The sequence below is a fragment of the Ctenopharyngodon idella genome, chromosome 15 (genome assembly GCF_019924925.1).
Source record: "Ctenopharyngodon idella isolate HZGC_01 chromosome 15, HZGC01, whole genome shotgun sequence".
Lineage (NCBI taxonomy): Eukaryota > Metazoa > Chordata > Actinopteri > Cypriniformes > Xenocyprididae > Ctenopharyngodon > Ctenopharyngodon idella.
In genome coordinates this window covers 33,667,729-33,691,130 of record NC_067234.1, presented here as the reverse complement: position 1 = coordinate 33,691,130, position 23,402 = coordinate 33,667,729, and the positions used below count along the sequence as shown (strand labels likewise).

The 23,402-nt window shown below is 37.0% G+C and overlaps 2 protein-coding genes and 1 non-coding gene across 14 annotated transcripts; all 3 read left to right on the top strand.

Moving 5' to 3' along the window:
* The first annotated feature begins 301 nt into the window (after positions 1-301).
* On the top strand, positions 302-12,245 carry LOC127495714 (nuclear mitotic apparatus protein 1-like). 9 transcript variants are annotated; one of them, XM_051862774.1, is made up of 19 exons: positions 302-415; positions 2,934-2,983; positions 3,066-3,151; positions 3,464-3,543; positions 4,699-4,784; positions 5,325-5,393; positions 5,476-5,566; positions 5,752-5,899; positions 6,590-6,723; positions 6,805-6,916; positions 7,460-7,577; positions 7,662-7,781; positions 7,891-8,280; positions 8,358-8,456; positions 10,487-10,537; positions 11,431-11,502; positions 11,580-11,813; positions 11,972-12,022; positions 12,103-12,245. In XM_051862774.1, exons 2-18 carry the CDS (start codon positions 2,942-2,944, stop codon positions 11,981-11,983), a joined length of 1,944 nt encoding a protein of 647 aa, XP_051718734.1. In that variant the 5' UTR covers positions 302-415; positions 2,934-2,941; the 3' UTR covers positions 11,984-12,022; positions 12,103-12,245. The 9 variants fall into 9 exon arrangements, with proteins under 9 accessions (XP_051718734.1, XP_051718730.1, XP_051718729.1 ...); XM_051862768.1 differs by lacking the exon at positions 11,972-12,022 and adding an exon at positions 508-572 and having other exon boundaries at positions 333-415; XM_051862770.1 differs by lacking the exon at positions 11,972-12,022 and having other exon boundaries at positions 8,373-8,456.
* On the top strand, positions 4,523-4,651 carry LOC127496356 (small Cajal body-specific RNA 14). Its single transcript, XR_007925322.1, has one exon. It is a non-coding gene; the product is annotated as a small Cajal body-specific RNA 14 (non-coding RNA).
* Positions 12,246-14,681: 2,436 nt separating the features above from the next.
* On the top strand, positions 14,682-23,248 carry nlrc3l (NLR family, CARD domain containing 3-like). 4 transcript variants are annotated; one of them, XM_051862765.1, is made up of 7 exons: positions 14,682-14,842; positions 14,945-15,031; positions 16,283-16,390; positions 16,874-17,017; positions 17,101-17,401; positions 18,193-18,439; positions 20,739-23,248. In XM_051862765.1, exons 2-7 carry the CDS (start codon positions 14,991-14,993, stop codon positions 21,977-21,979), a joined length of 2,082 nt encoding a protein of 693 aa, XP_051718725.1. In that variant the 5' UTR covers positions 14,682-14,842; positions 14,945-14,990; the 3' UTR covers positions 21,980-23,248. The 4 variants fall into 4 exon arrangements, with proteins under 4 accessions (XP_051718725.1, XP_051718722.1, XP_051718724.1 ...); XM_051862762.1 differs by having other exon boundaries at positions 14,683-14,842; positions 17,098-17,401; XM_051862764.1 differs by having other exon boundaries at positions 14,689-14,842; positions 14,948-15,031; positions 17,098-17,401.
* The last annotated feature ends 154 nt before the right edge of the window (positions 23,249-23,402 follow it).

Sequence of the window (23,402 nt, the reverse complement as noted above, 5' to 3'; positions counted from 1 at the left end):
TTTTATTTCATACAAAATATATATTTTTTAAAATAGGTTGCACATTAACATTGCTAGAAAATCAAAATACATCAAACCAAGTTGTTTGAGGTTGATATCACAATTAAATTGAGATTTCTTAGCCACACCCACATTTTATATTTATTTTCCTTACATTGTCTAGTTTACAGTTTTTAGTTTATTCAAATTTAAAATATGAATTTATAAACGACTTTAGTAACGTTGATTACTACGACAACTCGTGTCATTTTGGAAAGAGAAGTGTTTCCATTGGCCACGTAATTTACGATAGCCAATGAGCATAGAGGGCGGTATTTTGCGTAATCTTGCATTTAAACTACTAGTGAACGCACTGCTGCGTCGTTATTAGTTTTACTGAGAGGTTGTATCCGAGTGTTTCAGTCAATCAAATACGGTAAAACATCTCGTTTATTCATTTATGTAATGATACCTGCTGTTATTTATTATTTTATGATGACATTTCTTCTGGCATTGTTGAAACATCAGAGGTAAACCAAACCACATGTCCGCGCGTCCGTGAAGCTTTTGAAACTGTCATACATTTTAAGGAGGTAAAATGTTGTAAAATACCCACATATTTAACCAGTTGAGTTCTGGAGTTTCATCTTTTTGTGGTACAATTTCTGTTTTCATTATTAAGTGTATGTGCCTGCTAGTTTTGTACCAACAGATCGTGTTTAATTGATCGAGTGTGTGTTTTAATTCTAATGGGAACGCTTCTGTTCTTCTGTTCTGTTGCTGCACATAACGGTACTTAATGCAACCACATACAGAAACGCGCTGAAAATTCTAACAACTTACATATAAGGATGATAAGGAAAAAACCCTTACCTTTCAGGTCATCAACAACACCACTGACGAGCAGTGTTGGGGAAAGTTACTTTTAAAAGTAATGCATTACAACATTGCGTTACTCCCTAAAAAGTAACTAATTGCGTTACTTAATTACTTTTTATGAAAAGTAATGCATTACATTACTACAATGCATTACATTACTTTTTCTCAGCTGGGCTTGCTTGTTTGTTGATTAATAACAAAAAAAATATATATTTTTTGGCAAATGTTAAAGGTGCAATATGTAAGATTTCTGTCCGCTAGAGGTCGCTAGAGGCCTATTCAAAACAAAGGCGTAGCCTGATGATGACAAGTTTGAGCGCGTTCATGTTCATGGATGCGATTATTAACGTTACTGTAGTATGAAACAGAGCAGGACCTAGTGTTGTGGGAGCTGAATGAGGCCGCTGTAGTGATTGCGCAACACACGCCTCACAAGCAGCGGAACTTTTATTATGCCACAGTCGCTGGCGCCGCTTCCGCTTTTCCGGTCATGAGTATGAGGTAACGCAGCTCTGTTTATCATATTAGATACTTTGGAGAGTGTTGAAAATGATGTTATAACGTTACTCTGTGCGTTCGCTCGGTGGCTGCTGTGAGACACTTGTTTGAGACACACTGCAGTAAGATAGATCAATTTTAGAATATCATATTAAATGCTGGATGGCTTGTGTTGATAAATGGCATGGAATTAATTTTAAAACGTATTACTAAAAATAAAGCTGCATCTGATTATGCTATGTTAGCTACTTGACAAAATAGTGTTTCTCTGTGGCATGGTAAAGCATGGTACTTGCAAAAAAATTAAGAAAATTCGATTTTTAAATTTTTTAGATGTTTAAAAACAATAAGACTAAACGTGTTGAGCTTTATAACAATTAGTTTCCTGTCTATAAACGTAACCAAACAGCTGTTCCCTTGTCTATTAAAACATGTAATATATTAAAGCGTCTTTGGTGTTTCCATGGTTTTTACAAAATTAAACCGGAAACCGAGGGTAACGCGGGTATGACGCAATTGACAGGCGACTCCTCACACGTCCCGGAGCCTTGGTTAAAATTGCAATTTTCTCACGATTTACAAATAGTTGGAAACATTTGGGATATTGTAAGTACCTGGGTGAACAAAATATATAACACTGGCCTAGTGGTTTTTGGATATTTTACTGCAAAATTATTACATATTGCACCTTTAAGGCCCTTTCACAACAAGTGAAATGAATAAGCCTCAGGCTGAAGTAAATGCATATTTACGTATGTACAGTAGAGGGCGCAGCTCAAACAAACCTTTCAGCTGTGCTGTGCTGCCACTCTTATTTCTAAATATCTAAAGTAATTTTTGCTTATTAGTATGGTTAAATTAGATCATTGAAGTTCAGCAGCAAAGACATTAGTTAATAAAGTGAGATTAAATACATAAAATATATTTGTGTAATTTAATATAGTTAATTATTATATGTTTGCGTAAAATTCTGAGTTTGCATTTCGATGTTTTTATTTATTTTGAGGAATACTGAATGTTTTCATGCTAGTGAGATGAGTAAATGCATGCTCACATTTAGTCTAGAACTACAATAACCATCATGTTCTCACAGAGCACACAACACCTCTGACCTTTATTTCTCTCAACATGGGGATAGGAGAGCTGTCAGTCAATAAATGTGAAAAAGTAACTTGCGTTACTTATTTGAAAAAGTAACTTAGATATTTTTTTGTAAATTGAAAAAGTAATGCGTTATGTTACTAGTTACATGAAAAAGAAATCTGATTACATAACTCAGGTTACATAGTAATGCGTTACTCCCAACACTACTGACGAGTAGACTCTAAACAACAATCATGTCCCAGCCAGGTTCGTCACTTGTAAGTATTTGTATCGCATTCTGTATTTGGTTGTGTTGAGAGTATTTGCAGCACATACATTGTCAAACTGATGTTTTCTTAATTTGCTAGGTTTGTTTTCTATTTGCATGTGTTTTCTTCAGTTGCATCACGTTGAGGTCTCTCGGCCACTGTAGTGGATATATCTATTCATATAAATCCACATTCTGTGTAATGAATGTAGTTATCTATTTCTAGTGTCTATCATGGAGTTGAATGGGGTTAAGGAAGCAGCACTGTTGTCATGGGTAAGTCGACTCTGTCATATTTTGATGTATCACACCATGACATTTAAAGACATGTTTACAGTGACTGATGTTCTTCTGACAGATCAACAGTGTGTGTCCTGAGGAGCCTATTAACAAAATCACCCAGATGATGGACGGTCATCGACTCCTTAAGCTTGCCTACAGAGTGTGAGCTGTGATGTGGTGATGGTCACGATAGGAATGCCTTTTCATAACTGAGTTGGTTACTCACTTTGATCTGAGGCATTTTTTTGTAGTCTAAACCGCAAAATACCACATGATGTTTACAAACCTAATGCAAACTAAATTCATTTTGAAATCCTGTTGAGAAAATATATAGACAACTAGTCACTATTGCACTCTCCGTTCTGCATTTTATTTGTTCTAGCTTATTTCATTTGTAAGTCACTTTGGATAAAAGAATCTGTTAAATTAGTATGTTTAAATGTATTTGTTAATGTGTGTCATCTTGTTCTGTAGACAAGGGAAAGAGTCCCATGATGGTTTATTTTTGTCACCATCTCCTAATATGATGGAAATGTTCTTCAGCATACTGCAGGGTGAGTAGCAAACCCAAACCTGTCAGACTGATCTTTTAAAGGGGACCTATTAGGCTCCTTTTCACAAGATGAAATATAAGTCTCAGCGATATAAGCAGTCTTACCCCCTTTGTTGCATTTTTTGCTATGGCATTAGAACTGGTACACCGTTGTTGCTTGCGAAAACAAAATGACGGCACCGTTGGTGGAAATGTACAGATTAAAGGGCAGTAATATTGTAATAAAATCCCCTTACTACATCACTAGGGGAGAGAAATCTGAGCGGCTCATTTTTTCACATGCTTGCAGAGAAAGGCTTACCAAAGCAAAGTTACTGGGTTGTCCTTTTTCACGTTTTCTTGGTTGGTAGTTGCACCGGGGACCCAATTATAGCACTTAAACACAGAAAAAGTGATATGTCCCCTTTTAAGAAGAAACACTTATGCTATTCTAGGTTTACAAAAATAGGTTTTCATGCTTGAATGTTGATAAAACGCACTATTTCCCCCATATTCTCCATTGTTGCAGCTCCTCTCTTCCCAGTCTGTCAGTAACGCTCTGTTTAGTTCCTGTCTCTATGAAGCCCCTCCTTCCGAAAAGCACAATGTGCTCTGATTGGTCGGCTGGACCAGTGTGTTGTGATTGGTCAACCGCTTTGAGTGTGTTGGGGAAATGTCTTGCCCCTTACCATTACTGCGAGTTTCGTTATACTATTAACAAACTCAACCAGGCCCCGCCCCTTTATTTTGCATATGCCTTGAGCGGGAATTATTTAAATGTGGAATATTATGATGTGTTCGTTCCCGAAGAAAACTCAAGACTACAATAGAGGCGTTTCAGGACGTTCAGAGACAGTATATAGATATTGAGTTACTCAAACAGCAACATTACACAAGTTGAAAATGTAACAGTATCAGTGGCTCAGTGGATAAGGAGTTGGACTGTGGATGAAAAGGTTGCAGGTTCGATTCCAGGTCAAAGTGCCATGAATATTCAGACTGTGGTTTGTCCCAGTGTGGCTGCAGAGCCGAGCGGTGCCGTAGTCCTGGACGCCACACAGAGAGTTGCTGGTTCCTGCCGACAGGGCCTGTCGAGTGTTCGGGCTCCCTGTGCGATGGTTCCACACATGCATGTTTGCGTAAACTACTGCTTACCTTTATTTCCTTCAACATGCAGATGACTTTCAGTTCAGCCCAAGACAGGCATCCCTCATGTTATGGAAAATTAGTCAGGGAATCGAGCTGGAGCTTCAGATTGCCAAGGTGTGTGTTTGTTTGTTTTGTGCTCTGAATTAGACTCTTATTATAGTTGCTATTCTTTGTTTATTATCCAAAGCGACTTGCATTGCATTCAAAGTATATATTTTATCAGTTCATGCATGTCCTGGGAATCGAACCCATGACCTTGGTGTTGCTAGCACCATGCTTTAATGTTTGAACTACAGTACATTTAGTTGACCTCTGTAGACCCTCATAACTGTGTGTCAAATAAGAAATTTTCTTACATATTATAAATCCCAAGAACTGTTCCTGATGTTAAATTAATGTACCCTCATTTGGAGACATTCAAATTTTGAAGATGTGTTCTTGCATGTATTCAAGACTTTTCTCATTCATATAAATGTTCTGTTTAAAAACATGAAAGCCATTAACTTGGGGAATGTGTTTTTAAAATGGACATTTTAAAAAGACTTTTCTCTTTTGTGTGTGTGTGTGTGTGTGTGTGTTTGGAAAAATCATTTGAATGTGCACTTTCAGTGTTTAGGAAGAAAATTCTGTTTGTGTTTTATATGTGCTGTGCAGGTGGTGCTTGTTCTGTGTTACTGCGGTTTTACAAAGTACAACATGATACCTTTGGATGTAAAGACGGGGGTGAGTGTTCAGTACTGACTGACAGTTTGGGACATCTGTGAATTTTCTCAACTGACTCTCTTGCTCTGTCTTTCTGTGTCAGTTGATGATCGCATCCATGTTTCGTTTTGTAGAAGATGATGCTGATGGTCTGTCTTTAGATGATGACCTAAATAAATTCCTCACCAAAGCCTGTAAGTAGCCACATTATCACATTTGCTAATTTACTGTCCCTAAAATGCATCTTATTGATTTGTAGTGATGTTAGTCTTTTGAAGAAATCTTGTTCTTTTTATGTTTTAACCCATTTTTCACCCTGAACTTTGCATTAGATGTTAGCATGGCATGTTAACCTTCTTCTCTCTGTCTCACTCCGTAGCTGACGTGACCTTCTCCACCTCCAGCAGTGGAAGCAGCTGCTGGTCGCCTTTGTACACCGATGATAAGTCTCCGTTTATCAAGAGCTTCGAAAAACCCACCAGAGTTCAGTTTCAAGAGCTTGTCACGGTGTCCTGTAGCTTGGTCAGGTGGGTGTCCTTGCATCATTGCATCATCTGATTTCATGGTAAACTCCACACACTACAATTCAAAATGTTTTTATTTTTGTTTTTGAAAGTAATTAATACTTTTATTCAGTAAGGACACAATAAATTGATAAAAAGACATTTATAATGTTACAAAAGAACTCTATTTAAATAAATGCTGTTCTCTTGAACTTTCTATTAATTAAAGAATCCTGATTAAAAAAAAATGCATCATGCATTCCACAAAAATATGAACAGCACAAGAGTTTTCAACATTGATTATAACAAAAATGTTTCTTGAGCATCAAATCAGCATATTAGAATGATTTCTGAAGGATCATGTGACACTGAAGACTGAAGTAATGATGCTGAAAATTCAGCTTTGATCACAGGAATAAATTACATTTTACAATATATTCACATTGAAAACAGTTATTGGTTGTATGATCCATCAGAAATGAGTGTAACAGTTGGTTTGCCAGGTAGAAATACAAATACCTGCAAAATGTCATAGTTGATTGCTAAAAACAAATGTGACCTTGTTGATTGTAACTATGGAAATGTCCACCCTGAGCACCACCTCGACTGCACAAAATGCTTCGACTATGAGAGAAAGCGACAGCCGCGCATCGATTCCACTGCTTGCCGCGCCCTGTGTTAAAGGTCATTAACTCTAACATCCTTGATCTCCAGCTCTCCAGTGCAGGATGTAATGAGCACACCACAATTGTTGAAAAGACTCCGAAAAGAATTGGCACATGGGCGAGACATGAAAGATGCGCTGGAGAAAGAACTGGCCAATCAGATCAACATAATCTCAGAAAAAGGTATAATTTATGCTGTCTGAAGTAAATAAAGTAAACTCTGCTGTAAATTTGGTTGAATTTCTCCCTCTTTTTCGCCCACAGAGGGTCTGATTATCCAGCTGCAGCATAGGGTGGACCGAATGCTGAGAGAACAACAAGAACTGGAGAAAGACCATAAAGCTGCTCTGCTGGAGCTGCAGGAGAAGAACGAGAGGTGAGGCGCAAGAAGGTTAAGGTTGAGTAAGCATTTCTCCTCTCTTCCCTGTCTGTCAGTAACGCTCTGTTTAGTTACTGTCTCAATGAAGCCACTCCTTCTGAAAAGCACAATGTGCTCTGATTGGTCAGCTGGAGCAGTGTGTTGTGATTGGTCAAGCGCTTTGAGCGTGTTTGGGGAAACGTCCCACCCCTTACCATAACCACGAGTTTCAACACATTACTAACTAACTCAACCAGGCCCGCCCTTTTATTCTGCATATGAATTATTTAAATGAGGAATATTGTGATATAGGAAAACTCAAGACTACAATGGAGGCGTTTCAGGGAGTTCAGAAACAGTGACACTGATATAGAGAATAACTCCTGCTGGAGGGACTTTGTGCTTTTGCAACTTTATAGATCTTTTTCATGCTCAAACAGCAACATTACGCACTAAAGAAAGTAAAATTCTATGAAAAAAAAAATTGCTCATTGGTAGTTCATGTTAGTTAGTGGATTAACAAATGTTTTTTTTTTTTTGTTTGTTTTTTTCCTTGTACAGTCTTCTCCACAGAGTGCATGAGGTTTTGAAGCAGTGCCAAGATTTAAAAACCGAAAATCGCCAGAAAGAGAAAAAAATGCATGAACTAATCGAGGAGAACCAAACTTTCTCTGCTCAGGTGGGATACTTTTATACTATTACTTTGTTTTTATACCCCCCGCTCTCACTCTGGACTCATCAGGTGTGAAACATCTTCGCTCAGCTGGCGAGAGCCGAGGAGGAAGTTACCAAACTCACGCTGGCTCATGAAACGTCACAGGCTGAGTGGAGGAGCAGAAAGGAGTTTCTTGAGCACGAGTTGAACAAGGCCGTTTCACACAAAGTATTTATTCATACCTGAGTGAATCTTTCTTCATTGTGTTAACTGTATAAATGGCTAGGATGCAAAAAAAAATTTTTTTTTATTAATTTGCAAGCTTATTTCTTGTCAGGCTTTGAACAAAATCGAGAGCCTTCAAACTCAAGAAAAAGTTCAGGAGCTTGAGAAGATCGTCAGGAAACTTCAAGCTGAGATTTCAGCTCTTTCCTCAGAGAGGGACACTCAAATAAGTGCTCTTAAAACTGAGATGAAGAATCAACAGCTGAAGTCTGATAGGCTTAGAGCTCAGCTGGAGCTGAAACTTGAAAAACAAAAGACCGGCATTCTCACTCTTAAAAATCTTGCTCAACAATGGGAGCAGCAGAATAAGGAGCTCCTGGAGAATCTGAAGATATTATTCAAACAATTACAGCATTACAGCAGTAAATACCAGGAGTCACAGGAGATTAGGACATCTCTTGAGAAAACCCTGCAGATGGAACAAGACCAGGCGAAGGCCAAAGTGAAAAGCTACTAAATGGTTTACACTGAATTCTCTTTTGAGCCTACTGTAGTTTTCAGTTTTAGTTTCACATGCAGTTGTGTTTGTTTCAGGTGGACTTTGCTGAGAAACGTCTGCAAGAGTGGAGGAAGACGATCGATGACAGTGAGGACGTGAGATGCAGAGAAAGTCTAAGTGTATGTATAATATAATGACATGCGTGTGTCTGACCATACATGAATCCACAATACTAACTTGTTTAAAGTTTTTTTTTTTTTTTTTTTTTTTTTTTTTTCATTTCCTGAATAGTAGCGTTTCTTCACTAACTTGCAATTTTCACTGGTTTCAAAACACACAACACATCGTTCATTTTCACTTAAATGTGATGCTTTAACTTTGGTGACATCCTCGGAAAAACTCCTGAGATTCAAAAGCCAATGTCAGCGACTTACCTATGATGACTTGAAAGCTGAGCGCGAGCATTTCGCTCACGTCGGATGCGTCAGTGTCACATTTGCATAGGCCGTACTATTTGGATTCATGATTCGTTGACTGTCAAATTAAAATCTTAGAACAATAAAATAAAATTATTAACCGGTTAATGGTAAGTTCTGTTCAGAAGGATTAAACTTGATTTCGTTTCAGTTTTTGTTTGTTAAAATTGTTCGTTTGATTTAAAAATTATGGCTGATTTTAAATGTTAAATGGGTTTTTCATATCATATGGACCCTTTTCTCAAAATCGTAAGTTGTCATAGTTAGGTAAACTTCTATAGTGGTTAAAGGAATGTAATTTTTACATTCCCATTTGCTCCAATAGCAAAAGAAAATGGCGTTTTGACAGTTTTACGAAAGTTATCGAGAGATTATGTTGGTTAGAAGTGGAAAAAGATGTCAAATTTGCTGTTGCTTCCTCAGGCGTTGCATTAGAACAACAGCGTTAACTAATTTAATGTAATATAACACAAAGTATAGTGTTATAAGCGAACATTACATTTTTAACAATGAAAATATTAAAATTGCTATTTTTTTTAATTTTTTTTTGTTATACTGTGAAAACGTGTTATCACAGTCTGTGAAAAGGGTCCAATGGGGGTCCTGACCTTGGCATTAAAGGGATAGTTCACCCTAACATAAAAATTAAGTCATTTACTCACCCTGGTGGTGGTCCAATGCCATACACCCTTTTTTCTTTTTCGGGCTGCTCACGCTCATCCATATAATGACAGTGAATAGCAACCAGCATCAAGCTTTTTAAAAAAGATGCAAAAGTATCACAGAATGGTCCCATGCTACACGTGTGGTCCATTTTAAGTGTTCTGGGTCTATAATGTTTGGTGAAAAACAGATGAAATTTAATGTATTATATAAGGAAAAACCTGACCTTGGCTGTTGGTCTTCTGTGTATGGCGTGCATTTGTGAGACTCTATCTGCGCTGCAGTTCACTCTGACTCGCCCAGAAAAACACAAGTTGTGAAAAATTTAAGATTAATAAAAAAAAAAAAATGACGCCTAGAAATCCAAAAAAAGTATCCGTGCATTTTCTTCACCGAGTTGAATATCTCAGTTTGTCTGATGACAGTCAGAATGACAGTTGACAGATGTGAACGCTATTACTTCTTGTTATGACGAACACAACGGATATATTCACCTCCGAGAAGAATGTACATGGATTGTATTTCATGTCGCATTTTTATTCATCTTCATTTCTCATATCTTCATTTCTTTTTTTTTTTCTGGGCAAGTCGGAGTGAATTGCGGTGGTGATAGAGTTTCACAAATGCACGCCGTGAACAGAAGACTAATGGCCAAGGTCAGGATTTTCATTACGTAATGTTACATTACATTTTTTTTTTTTTTTTTTTTTTCCTTCACCAAACCCTATTATATAGCCCCAGAACACTTTGAATGGATGACACATGTAGCATTGGACCATTCTGTATTACTTTTACGGCTTTTTTTAAAAGCTTGATGCTGGTCGCTATTCACTGCCATTATAACGACCAGTGTGAGCGGGATGTTTTTTACAAATTCACCTTTTGTGATTCAAAAAAAAAGGGTGTATTGCATTAGAACAACAGCAGGGTGAGTAAATGATGACTTAATTTTCATTTTAGGGTGACCTATCCCTTTAAAAGGTTCTGATGTAGATAACTTCCAATACATATGTAGTTGTTAGAGTGCCACTTTGCACTTGCATGAATCACAGAATAAACACACCCCACAGGTTCACAAGCGGCCGGGATTCTATCTGCATGGAACACCTGACACACCTGAGGTACGACAGAACGAGAACATGTACATATGAAGATTGTTTTTGTTTTTTTTTGTTTTTTAGGATGTTTGTTAAATTTTAAAGGAGAATATTTCTCTAACCCTATAAAGCATACTGTTTCATATTTGATACACAAATTTCTAAGGCTTCTACATATCAACTTTGCTGAAAAACTTGTCGCACACAATCTACTACATGCCTTCTGTTGCCTGTTTGATAGTTTAGACTTTTTTCTGTGAAACCTTTCATAAAGTAAATGTAAGAAGATATTTTAGTAATATTTCAAAATGAGCACTTACTGGACTGAAGCAACTAATCTTTTTTTTGTAAAATCAAGGCATCAAATATGATCCTCAGGCTTTTGAGGAAGGTTTTTGTTCATCTCTCAATCATCATTGTATTGCATTATGTATTAAAACTACAGAGCTTTGCTCATAAAACTGAGCATTTAAACACATTATTGTCAGATATAGAGTGACGACTGATATTTGTTTAATGTCAATAGTAGACTGTTATACTGTTATGAAGATCTCATTAATTTACGTTACAAACATCAGAATTTCATCTTACTTGTTGGTCGTGTAAATTGCATAATTTGCACCAAATTGCATATTTTGCTCAGTTTGCACCTCTGATTAAAATTGAGGTGTTTTTCCCCTCCATATTCTTGCTAATATCATACTATATGATCCATGAATTATCAAAATATCTTACTATATGATCCTGATGTATCAAATATGATGCACAGCAAAAAACACGTATGCAAACTTAGTCTAAAGGTTCAATAAACTTGCATTTCCAAAAGTTAGAATTATCTCATGTCAGGCATTAAGGAAGTCTTTTCTGAATGATGTGCAATCCTTTGCATCATCTTCATCCATGTGCTGCTGCTGAAGAAGTTGGCGAGCTGCATCTCTCGGACGGCGACAGTTAAGAGCCGGCATGCCAACAGACTTTCAAACTCTCAGGTAGAGTAGTTTATATAAGTGCACAGATATGATGTGCACACACTCACATAATTCTGCCTTTCTCTTTTCATTTCTAGCCTAAGCAAAAGCAATCTGTGATGTTTGTGATTGCTAATACGCCGAAGCGCAGTGGTGGAGGTAGTTTGCTGCGGCGAGGCCTTAAGCTCCGTGAGGACGCCTGTAAAACTCCCACAGTGGCCAGTCGTGGCCTGCGGCCTGCGGTCAGCGCCGCTAACGGCAGATCTCCTCAGGTCTCGGCACTGAGAAAATGCCGCCGCAACAAGTCTTCCAAAACCTTTAATGCCAAACAGGTACAAACAGCATGAAGCTTGAACCACCAGAAGTGGAAAAACTGTTTGAGACTTCAGTTGAGCTGGTAGATCTTATTTGGTTAGATTTAGACTAATGGATGGTGAATCGGCACAATATTTAAGTCTACGTTTAAAAAAAGTATTTTGTGTGTGTTTAGGGAGAGCAATAGAAGTAACTGTGCAGACCGTCTGTCCTGAAGCATTTGACTGTATGTATCTGCTGATAGGAGGTAATGCCTCTCTTTATTGTATTTCATGAACTTTCTGATACTGCCTTCTCTCTCCACAGGTGAAGTCCAGGATCATTTCTGGACAAACCCTGGATTTATTTTTATCTATCATTTTCTTGTTTGTTTGTCTTCTCTACACTTTATAGATTGGCATATTGTTTTGTAATAATATATTTGAAATAAAAGAATTTTATTAAATGTATTTTGTAGTGGAGTTTTTAAAGGTTCATATTTACTGTTAACCATACTAAAGACTTTATATATTGTCTGTCTTTTTAGCTGTCTGTCTTTCTGTCTCTTTTGTCTGTCTGTCTGTCTTTGTTTTTCTATGTCTTTCTGTCTCTTTTTTTTTTTTTTCCTTTCTGTCTGTTTTTGTCTTTGTCTTTTTAACCTGTCTTTCTGTCTTTTTTCCTGTCTGTCTTTGTTTTTGTTTTTCTGTCTTTGTCTGTCTCTTTTCCTTCTGTCTGTCTTTGTATGTTTTTGTTTTTCTGTCTGTCTGTCTGTCTTTTTTCTGTCTTTTTCCTTCTGTCTGTCTGTCTTTGTCTGTTTTTGTTTTTCTGTCTTTCTTGCCAGCCGTCTGTCTTTTTTCCTTCTGTCTTTGTCTGTCTGTCTTTTTTCCTTCTGCCTGTCTTTGTCTGTGTTTTTGTCTGTTTTTGTTTATCTGTCTGTCTTTGTCTTTTTACCTGTCTGTCTTTCTTGCCATCCATCTGTCTGTTTTTGTCTTTGTCTATTTTTGTTTTTGTCTCTGACTGTCGTTTTTGTCTGTCTGTCTTTCTGTCTGTTTTTGTTTTTTCTGTTTCTTTGTTTGTCTGTCTTTTTTCCTTCTGTCTGTCTGTCTGTCTGTCTGTCTTTGTCTTTTTACCTGTCTGTCTTTCTTGCCGTCCATCTGTCTGTATGTTTTTGTCTTTGTCTATTTTTGTTTTTGTCTCTGACTGTCGTTTTTGTCTCTGTCTTTCTGTCTGTCTCTTTCTGTCTGTCTTTTTAGCTGTCTGTCTGTCTGTCTTGCCGTGTGTCTGTCTTTTTTCCTGTCTGTCTTTGTTTTTGTTTTTCTGTCTTTGTCTGTCTCTTTTCCTTCTGTCTGTCTTTGTATGTTTTTGTTTTTCTGTCTGTCTTTTTTTTTTCTGTCTTTTTCCTCCTGTCTGTCTGTCTGTCTTTGTCTGTTTTTGTTTTTCTGTCTTTCTTGCCAGCCGTCTGTCTTTTTTCCTTCTGTCTTTGTCTATCTTTTTTCCTTCTGCCTATCTTTGTCTGTGTTTTTGTCTGTTTTTGTTTATCTGTCTGTTTTTGTCTTTTTACCTGTCTGTCTTTCTTGCCATCCATCTGTCTGTTTTTGTCTTTGTCTATTTTTGTTTTTGTCTCTGACTGTCGTTTTTGTCTGTCTGTCTGTCTGTCTGTCTGTCTTTGTCTTGCCTTCTGTCTGTCTTTCTGTCTGTTTTTGTTTTTTCTGTTTCTTTGTTTGTCTGTCTTTTTTCCTTCTGTCTGTCTGTCTGTCTGTCTGTCTTTGTCTTTTTACCTGTCTGTCTTTCTTGCCATCCATCTGTCTGTATGTTTTTGTCTTTGACTGTCGTTTTTGTCTGTCTGTCTGTCTTTCTGTCTGTCTCTTTCTGTCTGTCTTTTTAGCTGTCTGTCTGTCTTGCCGTGTGTCTGTCTTTTTTCCTTCTGCCTATCTTTGTCTGTGTTTTTGTCTGTTTTTGTTTATCTGTCTGTCTTTGTCTTTTTACCTGTCTGTCTTTCTTGCCATCCATCTGTCTGTTTTTGTCTTTGTCTATTTTTGTTTTTGTCTCTGTCGTTTTTGTCTGTCTGTCTTTCTGTCTGTCTGTCTGTTTTTGTTTTTCTGTCTTTCTTGCCAGCCGTCTGTCTTTTTTCCTTCTGTCTTTGTCTGTCTATCTTTTTTCCTTCTGCCTATCTTTGTCTGTGTTTTTGTCTATTTTTGTTTTTGTCTCTGTCGTTTTTGTCTGTCTGTCTGTCTTTCTGTCTGTTTTTGTTTTTTCTGTTTCTTTGTCTGTCTTTTTTCCTTCTGTCTGTCTGTCTTTGTCTTTTTACCTGTCTGTCTTTCTTGCCATCCATCTGTCTGTATGTTTTTGTCTTTGTCTATTTTTGTTTTTGTCTCTGACTGTCGTTTTTGTCTTTCTGTCTGTCACAGTCTTTGTCTGTTTTTTCTGTTTCTTTGTTTGTTTGTCTGTCTGTCTTTCTGTCCATTTTTGTTTTTCTGTCTTTGTCTGTTTTTGTTTTTCTGTCTCTTTCTTGCCGTCTGCTTGTCTGTCTGTCTGTCTGTCTGTCTTTCTTGCTGTCTGTCTGTCTTTCTTTCCGTTTTTTGTTTTTCTGACTGCCTGCCTGTCATGCATTGTGATACATATGTGTAAATTACAATAATTAAAATACAGCTATTTAAAACCATGGTGATATATATCATTACCATGTTATGGTAGGTTGATCACTCTTATACTGCAGCAGTAGTACTTTTTTGTAAAGCTTTATTATATGAAATATTAAACTAAAATGTATAACACTTTTCTTTTTTTTTATTATTATTGTTAAGAAACCCTCTACAAAGACTTGATTCAGAAATGAACTGCTCTCATCAGAAACAGCTCATCATTTGTTAGCAGAGCTGCGCTCGAAACCGAAAGTACATGACGTCGCTGACATGATGACAGGAAACGCGGAAGAGATTCGCGAGGTCGCGTCGTTAACAGATGAAATTTCTGTCGAAGTTTCAAGCTCGTTTTTGAGAGCGAACCGATCAACTAGATGTCTTTGGATACTTCAGTTTAACGCTTGAGCGCTTCCTACATGTTTTGGGTACGTTTTTGTCGCTTTATGTGAATTATATAACTCCCAAATATGGCGAAGAGTGATTTCCCTATTCGGCTGTAAAATGTGTTTATGTGCCTGTTTTTGAAGCAGGAGCTGTGATGTTATTGTTTGTAAGGACCATATAAGGATCATCATGAGTAATTTTGGTGAATATAGTGATTCTGAAGTGGATAGGTAAGTGTGTGGAGACTTTAGCTTTTTTTATTTCAGTCCCGTCCAACCGGCCTGTTTCCTTAGTTCTGCCAAACAAGATTTAGGTTAGCATAGTTGTAACTAGCCAGACCGGGTCTGCAGTGCAGGTTAAAGAAAGGACAAATAATGCCCTAAAATCAAAATAACTAAATGCTAAACTGTAACTAGAAATAACACACACACACTGCACATAGCGAGTAGGTCTAACTATCATTGCTTGGTTGCATAAACTGCTTTTGATCAATTTTTGTCTGTTCATAACTTGTCAGTTACATAAAAAGGTATGTACACCGAAAAATAATACTGCTTCCAACTTTCACAACTGCTAGTTGGCTTCAAGTTATTACTATGTTTATGCAACTGGACCCTGGTAATAAGTGACACCATATAATAATAATAATAAATATACATGTAAATTCGGTATAATAGATTAGGATTGCATCTGAAATCATCACACAACAACTGCAGAGATCTTCTTTAACGGGATAGTTGACCCAAAAATGAGAATTCTGTCATTTACTCACCCTCAGGTTGTTTCAAACCTATATAGATGTCTTTGTTCTTCTGAATACAAAGGAAGATATTTGGAAGAATGGCAGTAACCAAACAGATCTCATCCCCTATTGACTACCATAGTAGGAAAAATAAATACTATGGTAGTCAATGGGAGATGAGATCTGTTTGGTTACTTACATTCTTCAGTGAACTATCCTGTTAAGGTCATATCAGGACAGGCGAGTTTAATTTGAGCCAGTAGTTTTGAATAGTTGTTGATCAGTATGATTTTTGTTTTAGGTATCCACACTTGTTTCTGTGTTTCGTTATTCAAACATTTCTCAACCACTTTCTCACATTTATATATAGACATTTTGGTGTAAATTTTGTGTAATTCCATTTAAAACCACCAAGCGAACTTGTTGCTTTCTTGTTCTTGGAAATATGAGAAGATGCTTTTTCTGACCTGACCTTTATCTGTTCAAAGAACATCATGATTATCGCTTCATTCCCACCAGCATGTGTATTAGACACCTAATCTGACTGATCAAATATCAAGCCATTTCTGTCAGGAAAGAATTTGATTTTTGGCTTGAAATACAATCTGCATTTAAAGAAGCAAGTCTTTGCTGGTTTAGACATTTTGTGGACAGTCAGGTTAACTCACAGATGAGTCGCTTTGATTATGTGCATTTAATTGTGTTTGTTTTAACGTTGATGTTAACATTTGTTTTTGAGGATCATGACGGGCCGGCCGCCCAGCAGTTATGGCTCCATGCATAGTGATGATGATGAAGATGATGATGATGACTTTAAAGAACCTCCGCAAAAACAAACAGAAACAAGGTACAGTAATACACAAATTAACACACACAAAACCATCCGGGTCTCATTCTATAAATAATAGTAATGATAAATCAGTGTGAATATGTCATGATTTATTAATCGTGTCAAACATGACAAAAACTACAAGTTATTTATATTAAATAAGGTTGGATCGAGTCTGCTTTTGAAATTGGTACATTAGAAATCACTTCCTTTTAATCATTTTAAACTAATGGTTCATTCTTGTTTTGAGGTGTGTGTGTGTGTGTAATATATATATATATATATATATATATATATATATATATATATATATATATATATATATATATATATATATATATATAAATTATTATTATTATTATTATTATTATTATTATTTTTATTATTATTATTATTTTTTTTTTTTTCATTATATGAAGTACACTAAAATAATGTTGTGGTCACAAAAATGAATCATTTCATGGTCCATATATGTATTTATATCATGTATATGTTGTACAGGCTCAGGCTTTACCGCTCCGAATCACCAGAGACTGCGATTACCGAACGGACACATACACACCAGTCCAGCATCTACCAAGACGGACCGTTCCTGAGACAACAGTCAATCACGCACAAAGAAGAATCCTTTCCTACCCGATATGAGTAACTACATCCACAACACACACATGCATCTAAAAAAGTAGTTTACCTATACTCACCAGACTCACTTTTCTTGTCTTTAGCAGAGAGTCCATGAACCTGGAGCAATCTGAGCTGCAGAGCGAAGTAAGGACAGAGAGAGCGATAAATGAAGAGCCGAATGACAGAGACATGGAGGAGCTGCATGAGATAGACCTGCCGGAGCAGCAGAATGAAAGTGCTGCAATGGAGGTGCGGGAGGAGCGGACAAAGGAGCCGGATTATGATTATGATGAAATTGTTTTATATTTTGATGAACCGAAGGAGCCTCCGCCGCATCCTCCACCGGGCTCTGGTCTGCGGTTTCAACACACTCACAGCTCCCTCACCCTGCGCCACGTGTTAACGGTCAGTAGCTATTTTTGTTTCCACTAATTTGGAGAAAACAAGAACTTGGATGCATTAATGAATAACATTAAAATTAGTTTCTGAAATGGTTGTCAGAAAAATCTAATTTTTTAAAAAATGGAACAGTTTATTAAACCTTTAGACAAAATATTTGTTTTGAGTATCATTTTTGATACATAAGCCTTTTATGGCTCATATGATAAAGTGAGAATATGGAGCTCAAACTCGAGGAGAAACAGCTCAATTTTTAGTTTTCTATTCAATTTTATTAAACAGAGAAAAAATATGCAATTTTGTGCAGATGCTGATATTTAAATGACCAAAAAGTAAGATGAAATTCTGATGCTTGTAATGTAAATCAATGACATCTTTATTACAGACTACTTGCATAAAATGCATACAAATATCAGTCATCACTCTATATCTGCCAATAATGTCTTAGAAAGATATTTAAATATTTTGTTTTATGATTAAAGCTCTGTAGTTTTAAAACATTCAACGCAATGCAATACAATGATAATTGAAAGATGAACAAATAACAAATAAGCCTTTTACTTGCTAAAAACTTATAAACTATCAATCAGACGACAGAAGGCATGTAGTAGATTGTGGACAACAGGTTTGTCAAGTTTTGATCGTGTTGATTTATTTTAGAGACCTTAGAAATGTGCGTATTAAATATGATAGAGTAAGCTTTATAGAATTAAGTGGTTGCCCGACATGGCTTTTACATGTGTTTTGAGCTATATAGAGATAAATATTACAGATGTTTCTGTTTTTGTCTCATTCAGGCCATGGTGAACAGTCTTAGTCGGCTCCATCCAGCAGATATTTCCTATTATAAGCGTAGTCTAAGCTCTCACTGCAGATTCAGGAAGAACTACCCGATGATAGCGGATCTTAATGACCCGCTGGATTTGGCTGATAAAATGATTGAGGTCTGTGGGATGGGAGAGGCTCTGTATCTCACCGTACGAAACCTCCAAAACATCGGAAAGGATGATATGGCCAAAATCCTGAAGAAGACCTGTAGAAGAGGTACAGCAGCTTTCACAAATCACCTGATAGACGCTCAAGGAACAGTTCTCCCAAAAAAAAAAAAAACTTATCATTACTCTTTTCATCACTTTAGAGCTTTAGGTGTATTCAAACGTACATTAAATCATCAATAATGATCATGTAATTAATATTTTAGTGGAGGTTTTTTTATTTGTTTTATTTATTAATTTATTGTATATCTGTTAGAGATGCATCAATGTATCGGCCGCCGATATCTATTACCGATATTTATTTAACAAACCGATGGTTTATTTATTAACTGCGTGAAGGCACTGAGCTGAGCAAGTGACAAAATATCGGAATAGGCCAATAATTGCTTGATAAAATCAGTATCTGTATCAGCCCCAAAAAATCCTATCGGTGCATCCCTAATATCTGTATATATATTTGATCAAAACACAGTAAAAACAGCAATTTAGGGCTGTCAACGTGAACACGTTAACGCATGTGACTACATCAAAATCCTTATCACGTTAAAAGAATTTAACGCAAATAAATTACTGGAGCACATAAAATTGCGTCATTAATGTAATTTACATCACGCAGTTAGATGATCTTTGGAGTCAGGAGTTTACCTCATATTTCCCGAATGTATCGTGAATCAATTCTGAGCTTAGTTTTTAACAGCAGGTGGCACTATGTGCTTTAGAAACAGCCGTACTCTGCCTGCTTCCAATTTCTTTACACACACCACTTAAACCTAAAATAATCATTCATAAAGTTCGAAAAGGTTGAAGCGAATTACAAGGGTGTTTGCAGTGGGCTGTTTACACATTTATTCTCGCATCATAAAAGCATTCTGAGCCGAGGTGCAAGTATATTTAACAACTTGCATTACTCAGCCGAACGCACAAGCGCTCTCCAGCACTCTTCTTTGTGAGCATTTGAGTGTGCGGTTAAAAACTAGCTTAGAGCGCCATCTGCTGTTAAAAACTAAGCTCAGAATCAATTCGAGAGAGAATCGCTATGCATTCTGAAAATATCACAATTATTATGGATCGATTCTATCACAAATTGGTGTATTATCCCAGACCTAACATGCAAACTATGTTTCCTAGCTGAATAAAGCAAACCAGCGTCTTGCTAGTAAAGTTTTAATGGATGAGGATTGCAATCAAGGTAAATAAGATTGCAGTGATGTATAGGAGTCGTAGAGTAAGAATGAGCGAGTCCGTTATATAGATGCTTAAACCGTGTATGTCCGCTCTTGATCGCATATTGTATTTTACAATATACACACACACACACATTGTTTCCACATATATTCGGTATAATGCTTTGATTTGTCATGTGTATGTTGCTGTGTTTAGTAATTCTGAATGGATCAGTGTATTGTAGTAGGTATATGCAGGTATATAGTCCGGTCAAGGCGGTTGGTTTAGGGGTTTGTTTGTTTTTTTGTTTTGTTTTTTTTTTCCCCTTGGGCTCTGTTCGGTATCACAACTTGACTTGTCTAAAATGTAAACAAGGACTTTGTTGTGACACTGTACACATACTATACAGAACAAAACTTTTCAGAATTCAGGGCAATGTTTTTTTTCCATGTGCTTTGGTGTGCATAAATGTATTAATTATATGGGCTCTTTATATAATTTAGTTATTTGGTGTCCTTTTGGAGTGTGATCTATCGTGATTAAAAGTTTTTATCTATTGACAGCCCTAATTGTGAAATTATTATTTTAAAATACTTAATATATTAATTTAATTCCTGTGATCAAAGCTGAATTTTCAGCATCGTTACTCCAGTCTTCAGTGTCACATGATCTTTCAGGAATCACTCTAATGTGCTGATTTGATGGACAAGAAACATTTACATTACTATCAATGTTGAAAATCATATTTTTGTGGAAACAATGATACATTATTTTTCAGGATTGAATAGAAAGTTTAAAAGAACAGCATTTATTTGAATTAGAATTACTTGTGTAACATTATTTCTTTACTGTCACTTATTATCAATTTAATGCATCTTTGCTGAATACAAATATTAATTTAAGTCTTACTGACCCAAAACTTTAACGGTAGTGTAAGGTTATTTCTGACTCACAATGTTGATTAAACATGTACAGAAAAGAGTAACCAGAAAGAGAAAAAATCGTAGTAAAGTCTCAATAATTAATTATAACTTTTTAGTGAACTGTTCCTTTAATTTTTGAATATGGATTAATAGTTCAGTATAGAATGTGGTATAAAATAAACTTTGCAAAGTAAAAAAAAGCATATTAAATTCCTTGTCCCCATCTTCAATCTGTAATTTTGTCTTTTTGTTTCTTTCTAGCCTTGTTACAGTATGATCTGAAAATAGCCCACGACAGGCGCTATTACTCTCTTTACGAGGGCCGTTGTCGTCCAGGTCAGCAGCGCTATATCAGTGATGTCTACGTCGAGCCTGTAACAGTCATCAAAGGCACCAGAGAGCCTATCAACCTTGAGAATGAGGTACGACGGATACCGTATACGATCCAGGAGACCGAAATCAGGGCTGCCGACATCTTCTGCCCCCTTCCTAATGATCCAAAACCAATCCGTACGGTCATGATGACGGGAATTCCTGCTTGTGGTCTAACTGTGGCCGTAAATAAGGTCATCATTGATTGGATGGAGGGAAAAACCAATCAGGATTTTCAGTTTGTGTTCCCACTTCCGGCGAAGGAGTTGCACCATGCAAAAGGTGGAGATCTGAGCTTCCTAGAGACGCTCTCAAGCTATTTCGCCGAAGCTGAAAACATCGGATTCATTGAGAAGGAAGATTGCTTGAGTCTCTTCATTATTGATGCTTTAGAACTTTGCCGTCATAAACTGGACTTCGAAAACAATGAAATTGTAACAAGTGCCAGGAAGAAAGCACCACTAGACGCCCTTCTCACCAGCCTAATCAAAGGCACGTTGCTTCCTAATGCCCGAGTTTGGATCACCAGTCACGTCACTGCCGCCTACCGAATTCCTCCAAATTTGATCGACAGGTTTGTAGAGTTGAGAGGATTCACAGACGACAAAAAGGAAGAGTACTTTACCAAGAGAACCACTGATCCCGAGCTCGGTAGGAAGGTTTTCAACCACATGAAACGCTCCAAAGCTCTTGAAATCATCTGCCACCTTCCTCTCTTCAGCTGGATGGTGGCGTTTATCTTCGAACGAGCATTTCGAGATCCCGAGTACGGCAAACACCCACCTGGCATCACTGCGTTTTATTCGCAGTACATCGTCGTCCAAATGAACCGCTCCTTTGAGAAGTATCGTGGCTGTAGCGTGGAGGCGCAAAAGTGGAGGGATGATGATAAGACGTTTATAGAGATGATGGGGAAAATGGCGTATCGGATGATTCAGGATGGACGGGACTGGTTTACCGTGGAAGATTTGATCTCCGTTAACCTGACCTACGAAGATTTGCGCTCTCGGGATGAATTAACCACCGAAGTCAAGCGGGCGAGCGAAGACAATCGGACGTGGGTCTTCAAGTTTGTCCACGTTACCATCCAGGAGTACATGGCCTGCCATGTATGTATATGTGGCATTTAGGAAACATGGGAAAAATGTGTTTATATCGAGCCAAATGTCTTGGTTACAAAGTTCGAACAAGGATCGCTCTGTGATAGAGATGTACCGTCCCGCCATCGATCGCATGCTGGCTTCTCAGACCGGACATCTGGACATGTTTGTCCGCTTTTTGGTCGGATTGGTGACTCCAGGAACCGAGGATAACCTACGTGGATACCTGCTCAATCACTATCATCCCAAAGCCAAAGGCACGGAGGAAGTGGTCAAATACATCAACAAAAAGATGAAAGATAACATCCACCCTGACAGGCGCAAAAACCTGGAGCTGTGCTTGGTGGAATTGGAGGAAGGCAAAGATGAGAAGAGAAGATGAGAAGAAACGAAGCAACAAATGGATTAATCTCTCGAGCGGGACTGTGGAACACTAAACTAAAAGCAGCGTCCCCCACAAATGAATGCCTTAAAGGGATAGTTCACCCAAAAATATGCACAGCTTTTTCACTGCTGCTTTCATTGAATGGGATAACAGCGATAAAACAATTTGTTTTTGTTTCTGAGATAAAAAAGCATGGGTTTAAATGGCGTAATTGTGTGCATTTTATAAATTCGGATGATTAAACCTGTATTTACTGGGTGAGCTGATCCTTATGTTTGGTGCTGAGCGGAGAACATTAGTTTGCTTGTTTGGGTCAGTATGATGAGGTGTTTGCTTCTATTTACAGCTATAGACAATGAAAATAGATAATGATAGCACTAAGTAATATCATTAAAGTGCACACAGTGCTTTCAAGGGGCTGAAGAACTGGATGTGCAGTTTCATCAACCATCGCTGGTTTCCAGAATCACCAGTACCCAACACAAACTCTAGTAAACATGTTATTCAGTGATCTGTTTGTGTGTAACATGCATAACTAGAATTATCCTGACTAGACAGTGTTCTGCTATTTTTATTCATGTTTCTGATATGAGCATTTGTTGTTTTTCAGGTTTGTTATAAAATATTGATTTTACTTATGCTTCAGATTTACACTTCCGAAAGAGATCATGTAGTTTCCGATCAGCTTTGAAATATATGTTCAAATAGTCCAGTCTGCATATACACTGACAATTGGATGGAATCGAGCTACAATAGTATTTTATTTGCCGTTTCTTTTTCTTTTTTCTTTTTTTTGGAAGAGTGTGAATAAAAATTTGGGTTGGAAAGCCAAGGGTTGTTGTTTTAGGTTGATTTATGTGCCATTTTTACCATTGTGTCATTGAGTAACGTATAAAATACAAATGTCTCTTGTAGTCGTGCAGTGGTATTTCTTACTGTGTTGAATTTATCAAGAAAAAACAAAATATTTATATATATATAATAAATAAATAAATGTGTGTATATATATATATATATATATATATATATATATATATATATTACACACACACACACACACTAATACAA

What these genes read in the sequence shown, in the direction of transcription:
- nlrc3l (XM_051862762.1), top strand. Translation starts at nt 14,991, where the DNA reads ATGAGTAATTTTGGTGAATATAGTGATTCTGAAGTGGATAG. An exon ending in AGTGATTCTGAAGTGGATAG is followed by an intron (nt 15,032 to 16,282) that starts GTAAGTGTGTGG and finishes TTTGTTTTTGAG; the next exon opens with GATCATGACGGGCCGGCCGC. An exon ending in CAAAAACAAACAGAAACAAG is followed by an intron (nt 16,391 to 16,873) that starts GTACAGTAATAC and finishes TATGTTGTACAG; the next exon opens with GCTCAGGCTTTACCGCTCCG.
- LOC127495714 (XM_051862767.1), top strand. Translation starts at nt 2,942, where the DNA reads ATGGAGTTGAATGGGGTTAAGGAAGCAGCACTGTTGTCATGG. An exon ending in CTTAAGCTTGCCTACAGAGT is followed by an intron (nt 3,152 to 3,463) that starts GTGAGCTGTGAT and finishes CTTGTTCTGTAG; the next exon opens with ACAAGGGAAAGAGTCCCATG. An exon ending in ACCAAACTTTCTCTGCTCAG is followed by an intron (nt 7,578 to 7,661) that starts GTGGGATACTTT and finishes ATCTTCGCTCAG; the next exon opens with CTGGCGAGAGCCGAGGAGGA.